The 11,340-nt window shown below is 41.5% G+C and overlaps 1 protein-coding gene across 1 annotated transcript; it reads right to left on the bottom strand.

Annotated features, from left to right (window-relative positions):
• Window positions 1-3,793: 3,793 nt before the first annotated feature.
• Window positions 3,794-11,340, bottom strand: LOC117715422 (olfactory receptor 13A1-like). The gene is given in 3 exon segments (XM_076940351.1): window positions 3,794-6,624; window positions 6,626-6,957; window positions 11,155-11,340. Coding segments are annotated over 2 exon segments (927 nt in total). The 5' UTR covers window positions 6,887-6,957; window positions 11,155-11,340; the 3' UTR covers window positions 3,794-5,958.

Genomic DNA, 11,340 nt, shown 5'->3' with positions numbered 1-11,340 from the left:
GGACACTAAGTATCATCAGTGGGTGGAACCAAGCCCTCCCAGACCTGTCACTCTATTATCCCTCATGATTGGTAACTGAACAGTGTTGTGAATGGAATATCACTTGATTAATGATAATAATAGTAAGCTTTTATAAGGTATTATCATATCTGTTAACACATAATGATTAGTAAGTATAATTGCTCCCCTTTCACTGTATACAAAAATATAATATGAGCTCCCAAGTGTCTTCATGAAAATATTTTAAATTGGAGTAGATACAATCTCCCAAGGTTCATAAATTTTCAAATTGCATAATATTGGGTTTTTTAAGGTCATTTTTGTTTACATTTCAAATGATATCCTCCTTCCCTCTTACCCCTCCACAAACTTCCCATTCCCCTTTTCCTCCTCCTCTCTCCCTCTGTGAGGGTGCTCCTCCACCCACTCACCCATCTCACCTCTCCACTATCACATCCCCCTAAGCTGGGGCTTCAGGCCTCCGCAGGACCAAGGGCCTCCCATCCCACTGATGTCAGATAAATCCATCTTCTGCTACATATGTATGTGGAGTCATGGCCCTCGTCAAGTATACTCTTTGGCTGGTGATTTAGTTTTTGGGAGCTCTGGGTGGCCCACTTAGCTTATTGTTTTTGATATGGTGTTTCAATCCTTTTCAGCTATCTGAGTGCCCCATGTGTTAATGGTTGACACTGAAGAGAATTTGCTGGAGGAGGAAACCAAGCGATGGATTCTTACTTTTCTAGACTTTTCTAGACCTTTCCAGCACATCACAGCACTTCCTCCACATTCCCCACACTCCCTGCTCTCTGTCCTCTCTTATTCTTTTGTCAGAGCCTTTTCTCACTCCCACTTCTGTCTCTAACTTACCAAGTTCTTAATGTTTCTTTACACAAGTAAATGCCTTTTAAATCCATTCCTTGTACATTTTTTTTGTGGCAGGGAGAGAGTTGAGAGACGGGAGCCTTCGCTGTTTGCAACTGAAAGAGGCCCAGGGTGGCATGTTTTGAACATTGTCCCTTCACAGTAACACTTACGGAGCCATAGACATTGTCTTTTCAAAATGTAACATTTTTATTTAATTATTTAAATAAAAATCATATCTACTAGTCTTACATATGTTTCTTCAATAGTATAACTACAAAAGAGGAATTCTACCACCCAGAAATCTACTTTACAAATGAAGGATTGAATACAACCGAATATATAACAAGCATGTGTGAGAATGTCATAGAAGTCAATAATTAGTACAATTTACCCTCTCCTTGTCACAAACACAATGTACAAAGAATACATTTTTAAAGACGTTTATCTGTGTAAAGAAACATTAGGAACTTGGTAAGTTAGAGACAGAAGTACAAGTGAGAAAAAGGTCATGGAAAAGAATAGGAGGAGGGACAGAGACCACTAACTAAAGCCATGCAGTGATAGGAGAGATAGTTTTGTACAGCATTTTTTGCATCATATGTGTTCTCCAACACCATATTTGAATTAATTTGTGTTAATTAATGTAAAGCTAATATAGTTAATATAGTTAATTAATATGAAGTTAATATAGTACATTTGTCTCTAGTGGCAATTTTCAGATGACTTTGAAAGTGTTTTTCAATGAGTGCCTTTCCCATAGCTTTGAGGTTTGATTTTTGTAAGGACAAGACAATGTGAGAATATTTGTAGCTGACTTACACTCAAGTAAATAAAATGTATTCTTTGATGGTTCTTTAATGAACTGTGCAACAAAGTAGTTTCACAGTTTTTACACTTACAGAGTTTCTCACTAGTGTGGCACCTCATTTGTTCTGTAAATTTGTAAAGTAGATGAAAACTTTCTCACGTTGTACATTTAAAGGATTTCTTTTCCTGAATTTTAATGAATGGATATAGTAGTTACTTTTATCTTTGGTATGATGAATACTTGACAAAAAAAAACCTTGCAGAATGAGGGTTTTATTTTGGCTCACAATATGGTACAAAGTCCATCAGGGCGTGAAAAGCAGGTAGGCAGAACATGAGGCAGCTAGTCACATGGCATCTGACTTGAAAAGCAGAGGAAGACGAGTGCTTGTGGTCTGTTCACTTTCTCTGGACCCCTTGGATAGGTTCAGAGGCAGAAGGTAGGGAATTCTGACCTGCTAAAGTCTCAAAGCATTCACACCCTCATAATAGACAAAGCAAGACCCAGAGACCAGGTATTTCTTGTTTGTTTGATTTCCAGTCCTGGAAATCAAATCCTGAGCCTCAAAATCATCTACTGGTAAGCTGAGCTCTAGGCCAACAAACTTGAGGCTTAAATTAAACATGCAGCCTGGGTAAGGAAACACTGGAACCCGGGATTGTTCACACACTGCTTTTAGAGAGTTTATGCTGTATATAAAAGTCCTATAAGCTGTGTCCTCCATCCAGATTTGCCATGTGTGGTTAGCTGGCACTAACAAGCCAATCTGGTTTCGACCACAGGAAGTGATTAAACTGAATTGAGAACCTCAAGAGAATAAGAACCTGTGGTTGGGGAATGATGTGTTTAATCAGTGACAGAAGACAGAGAAACAGGTGGAATGGAAATTCTGTCCTTCCTTCTCTATGGCTCCTTCTGTTAGGTTGCAAGGAATAACACTACATGAAAGGATTGTTCCCTCCTGCCATTGGGAAGTTGTCACTGGTTCCTATAAAATGATCCACAAAAGAATAAAGTCTTAGCTAGTAGGGCTGTTGGAGGAAAAAGACATGTATGTCCTTGCAACACAAGGGAAAAAGATAAAGGCATCCCAGCAGACATAAAGAGGCCTAAGCAACAAGATAAAGTGAAGGAGAAAATAAGGTTCAACTGCAAAGAGGAGAAAGCATGGTCTGAATACAAAGGGACCTGTTTAAGTTTGCAGAAACAGGGTAAACATGTCCAGACTGACGGACAAGGAGGATGGGCTCTGGGAAGGACTGAGACTAAGAGGAGGCTGAGAACTTGTCTCCCCAGGGAACCCTCCTGTTTGGCATCTCTTGGAAAGAGATAGTGGCATTCAGCACCCTGCAACTTACTGAGATGCCCAAGATTCGCTGTGGCTTCAGAAGCTACTAGGATAAGGTCTCTCATTTACCTACTCTATTGCCCTTCTCCTCTGGATCATATCAGAGAGTTCACTGTAGTCCCATATAACTTAACCCCATTAGCCCAGGCAGTTATCAATATTTAATTGGAACCAGGGAGTGTAATACGCCATTTTCCACAACTACTCTGGTCCTCAATGGATGTTCAGAATGGTGCTTTATTACACAAAACACTTGATATTTTGGCAGTTGTTTCACTCAAGCCCAGGTTGATCTTTGTTTCTATTATGCTTAGAAAGCAACTAGAGTTCAAACTGATTTCCTGCTTCTGCCAAGTGAGATCAGGGCTCTTGTCACGTTCTCACTTCCTCTCTGTCCTTGGATGACACCTTGGCTTGGCACTTGAGAAGCAGCACTACCTTTATGCCTGCGCTTGTCATGTTAAATACCTGCTAAATTGGGGCACTTGCTTCCTAAGTGTGTGTGTGTGTGTGTGTGTGTGTGTGTGTGTGTGTGTGTGTGTGTGTATCACACACAGACATCTCAAATTATATGTATGTGTGTGTCAGATATTTGCTCTGACAAATTCCTGTTAATACTCATTTAAACTCTTAATATTTATCTAAGCATTCCTTTAAAATCTATTGTAAGTATCAAGATTAGAAAAATTATTAGAAACTAAGGTAAAAAATAATAAATACTCTCCATGGCATGCTGAAAATCTATTAGTATCATATTGAGTCATCAGAAGTTGTTGACAAAGTCACATTTATTGAAAATCTTGGAGATCACTGGAAGCATCAAAACGTTATCAAGGTGTCATCATCCCATCATGGAGATTAGACTTAGCCCATAGGACTCTACATATAAAGGCCATAGTCAACCACAAGTCATCTATTTCTCAATTTTCAGGTCCAAAATCAATTTGCTTCTGATGGATAATGAAGAGATGACCGAGGACTCTAAGACAGCTCAGCCCTCCTAAATTAAATATCAGTTTCTATTTTTAGTTTCCATCTGATCTAGCAAAAAAAAAAAAGTGGTTTTATTTATTCCCAAATATACAGCTAAATAGTCACATTTTTTCCTGTCACCATGACCAAAAGATTGAACTTTGCCACAAGGATTTCTAACACAAAGAACAGACTCACGATCTCTCTGCATTGATACAGATTTGTCCAGCTTTATTCAGAAACGACAGAAGAATAATGTTGCCTCTTTTTTTTCACTGTTCAAGGTGTATTTGGTGTTTTCACTGGCATGACACTTGAGTGGTTGGTTCCATCATCCATACACAGATCTTACATTTCACATAACATTGCAATGTACACCAAAGACACAAATAATACATAAAATATCCTGTAGAACATTTATGCACAAGATATGCATAATGGGCTTACACACTAGAGCCAGGTTATGACTAACTGGGAAGTCGTTATGCCTTCTTACCATGTTTCTGTTACAGCTAACTCCTATCACTGTCCCCATTCCAGGACAAATGAAGTGGCTCAGACCCTCAGAATTCAAAAGCCAACTCAACAGGTGAGAAAACTTGGCTATTTATGCAGGTCCATAAGCCACATGTTATGTAATAAAGATGGAGTTTTACAGGTAAGGCCAAGGAGCAGACCTAAAATTTTGAGTCTAATGTTAGTGAGAGGAAAAAGGAAAAGCAGAACTGATAGCTCACGTTAACATCAAAAATTTGCCTTGGAGGCTTAAAGAGCTCCAAAGGGAAGAGCTGGAGGAAAATAGAAGTGGGTTTCTTGGAGACCGGAGGTCACCTGAAGCAATTCTCCAAGCAAACAATCCTCAAAATGCTGTGGGGTCCGGTCTCTATAAATTGGCTAAGTTTTAGAAGCTATGCTTAGTGCTTCCCATAACTTCAGTTAACTCAGTCATTCTGGATTTCTGACGGGATTGAAGACCTATAGTCTCATAGCCAATCCTGGCTATTTACTTTGAGAGAAAAGATCTGAGTGGATGGTCTTCAGCTGACATTCATTCTAAAGCCAAGAAAAAAGCCAGGTTCAAAACTAAGTGTTTTAGTTAGGAGAGATGACAGAGGTTCTGGTTAGTCAACAAAATGATGGACTGAGTATTAGGACTATCTTGTACCTCACTGGTACAATTAGGAATAATTATGCTCTAACTGTATTTTGAGAGAAAAGTTTTATCTTAACAGGAAGGGTGATATGTAGGAGGAGCTAAGGGGGAAGGAGTACCAAGAGGATAAGACGGAGTAAGGAGAGAAGATGAAGGAGAGGAGAAGCTAGGTGATAACAGAGAGAGAAAGAGAGAGAAAGAGGGGGGTATTGGGTTACACTTCTGATTGAACATCACCAAACTTATAAAGCCTTTGATTAACATTTTAAAAAATTTTATAAAAGCATAAAGGAAAAGGGGGCATGAGATAGGGGTTTTCTAGGGAGGGGAAATGGGGAAAGGGGATGGCATCTGAAATGTAAATAAAATATAAAAAAATGCTGTGGGGTCCACAATATCACCTAAGTGTGTCAAAGGCTCAGACACTCCACTTCTAAGTGTGATTTCCACATGAATGCTGTACATCCAAAGGAAAGACAGACATTTTCATGCAGCTGTAAGACTGAAGCACCGGGGCACTTCTGTCCTCCTGGAGAGGTTTTGTTTCTCTGACAGTAAAGTACTGTATCATGCTGGGCTCAGGCCCAGAGACCTTACTTCTCAGGCTCAGAGTTGTGTGAGCTCACATGCAACCACACACTTCCATTAGTCAGTGACCGGTCACCAAAACTCTAAGGTCATCTACAAGACCATTGCACTGGGTAGAAAAGGTTAACTTACCTTGAGCACACAAACGAGCCTTTCATATGCCCATGGGATAGCCTATCCACAATGAAACAAGCCCAGGAGAAGAGCTTTGGGAATCACATTTTAATTTCTGAGGAAAGGGAGAAATTTCCTGAGGGCTGCTTTGACTTCCTTGTTTCTCAAAGTATAGATCAGAGGGTTAAGCGTGGGGCTCAACATGGTATACAGTACACCCGCCAATTTGCTCTTCTCTGCGTTATAGCTGGAGACGGGGCTTATGTAGGCGTAGAAGACAGCAGTGTAATACATGCACACCACAGTGAGGTGGGAAGAGCAGGTAGAGAAGGCTTTCTGCTTCCCTTCTGAAGTCCGCATCTTCAGGATGCTGGAAATGATGAAGCCGTAGGACACAACGGTCATCAGGAAGTTCAGGACGCCATAAAAGGCATCAGCCAAGACAATCATGACACTGTTCACATAGGTGGAGCTGCAGGAGAGGAGCAGCAGGGGAGGTACCTCACAGAAGAAATGTGTAATGACATTGGGGCCACAGAAATTCAAGCGCGTCATCAGCCCTGTGTGAATGGCTGTGTTGAAAGCACAGAGCGCCCACACTCCAGCAGCCAACACGCTGCAGGATGCCGTGCTCATCATGGTACTGTAATGCAGAGGATGGCAGATGGCTGCATAACGGTCGTAGGCCATGACGGTGAGGAGGAGCAGCTCTGAGGAAGCAGACCATGTAAGGAAATAGAGCTGGGCCATGCAGCCAGCATAGGAGATGGGGTTTCTTCTTTGACACCAGACCCTTCAGGGCCTTGGGCATAATGGAGGAGGTACAGATGATGTCCATAGTAGCCAAATTGAACAAGAAAAAATACATGGGGGTGTGGAGCCCAGGGTTGCAGGTGATGGCCAAGATGATAAGGACATTACCTGTGAGGGCCACACAATAGAGAAAGAGGAAACAGGTAAATAAGAGGAGCTGGTACTGCGGGTGTTCAGAGAAGCCCTGAAGGATGAACTCCGTTACCAGTGTCTGGTTTCTCATTGTCCTTGACTGAGAAGGATATCAGAGACTAGTAGATGATTATGGACTCACATTTTCATAAGCTTTCAGGGCTAAAAAAAAAAAAAGAAGAAGTGAAAGATTTCTTAAGAAAGGCCATTGCCATGTTTCCTTCCCTGACAACATGGTGGGATTGAGTGATAACATACAGCTTTATTGGAATGCACCAAGACAAACACTCCACTGCTACATAAACAAAGACTGCAAGCACTCAGTTCATAAAAAGTAAGTGCAAGTCACCAGTTAAGCTCATTAATTCTCAGTCAACCTCAAAGAAATGCAAACTAAATCAAAGATGCACTTTGTCATCCACGACTTGATCAACCTAGGAAGTTGATCGACTTACTATTCATATGGCCCCAACAAACAAGGAAGATGGGGCTCGAGGAATAATGTCCAAAGTTGCTCTCTGGCCTCCACATACATTTGGACACAGACACATGGCTATCTGCATGCACAAATGCACCAGAACACATGAACAAACACACACACTTACACAAATAAGTTTTCCATTTGAACAATACTTTCCTTTCTGGAAATTTTTCGTGGGCAGATAACATTTAAAAAATATTTTCTTAGAGCAAAATAATTTAGGATTGGGAATCACAGAGCTGCCTGTACTCTTTAAGATGAACTTATTATAGTATATCGCTGTGGTGCTGGATACTTTAAAAATGACACGCTGACAGCCTCTTACTTATTCTTTTTAAGTACAATGAAGATGTAAAAATAATATGCACAGTCATTAAGATTTAAAGCACAAAAAATTAATAAAGAGGCATTGGTGTAGGTATCTGGAGATAAAATGATCTATGCATGATAGATCAAGATGGTTTTCATTTCATTGCTTTCACTAATGTGTTTTCTGATTTTTCTCTGGAGTAGTTTTTCTGGAATGCAGGTGTATCAGGTTAGCTCCTTCTAATAATTCAGTGACTTCTCAATGCTGACAGCACAAATAACTCCCATACAGTACTTCTGGAAGCTTCCTCTTCTGTAGACTCTTCTGACCTGTCTTAATTCTCAAAGCCACAGTCACAGCTACCACCACTGCCATGGCCACAGCCACGGCCACAAAGGCAGCCACAGCCAGCTCTCTGCAAATGCACTAGGTCACATCAGGTTTTGTGGGGTAGTTTCTACAACTTCCTCAGCCATGAGGTCTTTCTCCTCAAAAGCCAAATGGGTCACCTGCTCCTCTTCCCAAACATCACCTTGTCACGAACCCCCCACGCTTGGGCACCAAACTGTTGCGCTTACTGGAGCCCGATGTTTGACGCCAAACTGTTGCAACCCGTTCTGCCCGTTCCGGTCCGAGGGTCAGGGTCTAGCGAGAGAGAGAGTAGGGATAAAGGGGAAGAGACGCGAAGAATGGAGACAAGACAGAGATTCTGATCAAGTCTCGTTTATTGAAGGGAATTCTGAGCTATTTATAGGCTTTTGCCACGTGCCTTGTAGGCGCGTGGATACCACGTGCCTTGTAGGTGTTGATATGACGTAAGCCTTACAGGCGTCTATAGCGTGGACAGCACGTGCACCGCAATGCCTTGTAGGCGTGGATAGCACGTGTGCCTTAAAGGCATGTATGGCGTAGATAGCACGTGGACAGTACGTGAACTGCAATACCTTGCAGGCGTGGCCACCACGTGCACCTTGTAGCTGGGGGCAGTAAGCAGCAACACAAAATATGTGGGATATCAGAGTGTGCTTCAGCTGTTGTAGGCTATTGAAAACCAAATCTTTCGTCAGGGTATATGGTTCCAGATGGCTGCAAAGTTGATCTAGCCGCTTTCTGCTAAAGTCGGCTCCCAACATCACCTCCCTGGTGAGAAATGGCCACTCTCCCATTTATGAACCCTCAGGATTGAATACTGACTTTTGTCCTAGAACCCATTGCAGATGCGGTTGACATGATTACAAAGCTGACTCTCTAACAGTGGTCCAAGTGCCCATGTGTGATTTTGGCCTAAGTGCTATACCTTACACTCAACAACGTTTGTTATTTCAATGCTAAAGAACATCTAGTTCACATACCAGTGACAGCAACTACAGTTTGATTCTCCAGGCTCTGCACACGGTGGCTGGAGAGGACACCAGAGTGTGTGCCTCACACTTACACCTTCTGTCTTCTCAACCCTTTACACATTAAAAGGATAAGAATAATGGTTCATTTTAAACTAAGAATTCTTTTTTTTTTTTTGCCAAACTTCTAGAGATGCATTTGCTACCAAAATATTAAAGGCTTACACAAAATGCCTAAGCATCAGCTGCAGTTTAGGTCATATTGCTCTTCTAGAAGATGACAAGTGTCCTTTGATCAGAAGAGCATGGTATTGCAATGACATACATCAACAGGCTGACTTAGGACGAAGCCTGTGCTGACCGGCATCTTCCTGGGATCTGAGGATCAGGATGCCCCAATCGTTTGCATGAATGAGATAAGCACAATATGACTGTTTCATCGATTTCATTTTTGTTTGATAAACAGCATTCCTTTTCTTAATTTATTTGGATCAAGAGAAATGTGTGACAATACGAGCTCCTCACCACCACCCAGAGGGTGAACTGTTCATCAGCAAGGGAGACAGAAAAGTTGAGGCTGAGAAACTGAGTCAGGGTAAAAGGGGAACATTGCTGGTTTTGATGGTTTACTACAAGGTCTGCACTCTCCCCTGAAATTTTACACACTGACTTGTCCAGGCTTCGTGTTCCCTCCACAGCATAACCTATAGACTGACCAGAGTGTGTTGTCATAGCTACACCCAGAGGAGACCGGCACCTCCATTCCCTACACTCACAGAGCAGTAGAGGGCTTCTTCACACTTTACTGAGCACCAAGAAAAGCACCAGTGAGCACCACACAGTGACGTTGGAGCCTGACTCTTTTTCTTCAGGTTCAGGGTAAGAGTAGGAAAAGGTAAACAAACCTCTGATGAATGAAGGATCTTTACAGGGACAGAGTAGTCAACTAATCCCTTTAGACTAAAGGATTCCCCTGCAGAAAACTGCCCGCTTCAAGTGATATTTTTTAAGGCAAGGTGGACAGTGTCCTGGTCCAGCTAGCCAAAAGGGAAGGAATCAGGTGTCATGAGAATGACCATGAGGTCTACCTCGCCTGTCTCTTCTCCTGAAAGCCACAACACTCTAGAATCCTGTCAGGATTCTAGAGTGTTGGCTTCAGTTCAAGCCTCAGCATTCTCACGAAGGGTGTGAATGGAAAAAGTAAGATTTCTGATATCAGCTGTGCGATTTAAACTCCTGCTGCTCTCAGACACCACATCGATCACACAGGGGTATCTCACTCACATGCCAAATCCTCTAGTGGTCAAGCCACCTAGAAAATAAACACACATTGTGGATTTTATCACTTCAAAACACAACTGCACTCAAAATCCCTGAGGTTAAAATTCACATTTTTTTTCCTGAAGGTAGGATGAATTTTACATGGTATACAACTTATTTTTAGTGAAATTTTATTTTAGTTCCAGTTTCTGGTTCATAATTTCACAAATAAAATATTGCTGTCTTATGGTAATTAAGAATGAAGAATTTACTAATCCCCATTTTAAAATCTCCGTAAGGGCTCAGGGTTTCAGAAACACTATGTAATGCATTTAATATCCTTTATTATATATAAAGATGCATAGTCCTACCTTAAACGTATTTCAAAGACAGAAAACTCAAAATCACAACATGCTAAATTTTCAAGTATTCAGCTTTAAATTAAAATGACTTTGTCTGGTCTGTCTATTAAAGTCGCTCTAAGCAACTTGCCCTAATCACAGAGCTGTAGTGGAAAAAGCTAGCATTCAGTCCCAAGCTTTTGGATTCCAGTCCAGAATTCTTTGTTCTGTAATACCAACCTACATAGAACCTAGCAAATGTTAAGACAGCGTCAAGAAAAAAAAAGATTCATCTGTCAACAACTGGCATGGGCATTTTTCTGGCTGTGCTGTGGCATACAAACCTTAAACTTAGCCATATTAGCATCACATTTGCATCTCATTTACTTCATTGCCACATTTGTGGATCCAACAGTAAGGCAGTGATTTTCAGGTAAGGTGGACAGTGTAGGGAGAAATATTTCCATGTCCACTGGTGCTATGTAACTAAATACATTTAACTAAGGAAACACAGGCTGTTTCTAGGCCACCCACTAATATCAAGCAGGTAGGGTTACAAGTCAAACTTTCCCCACTGTTTTATGTCACCCCCATGGAACAAAGAGTCCTTGGAATACTCATCATTACCTTGATCAACTTCCCCCTTGAGCAGTAAATGCAATTCATGGATGACTGTCTCTCTGTCAACCACAGTTGGGGACATGGTGAAATGAGCTCCTGAGCAGGCAGATTTTTGTCCTCCTCTTTTAAGTTCGTATTGCCAAGACGTTTAGTCTTTAGTAAACTTTGTCCCTGTCCTTGGGAAACACTTGG

Source organism: Arvicanthis niloticus, chromosome 9, assembly GCF_011762505.2.
Source record: "Arvicanthis niloticus isolate mArvNil1 chromosome 9, mArvNil1.pat.X, whole genome shotgun sequence".
In the NCBI taxonomy this organism is placed as follows: Eukaryota; Metazoa; Chordata; class Mammalia; order Rodentia; family Muridae; genus Arvicanthis; species Arvicanthis niloticus.
Note: the sequence above shows the minus strand (reverse complement) of the source record. Positions and strands in the feature narration are given on the sequence as shown.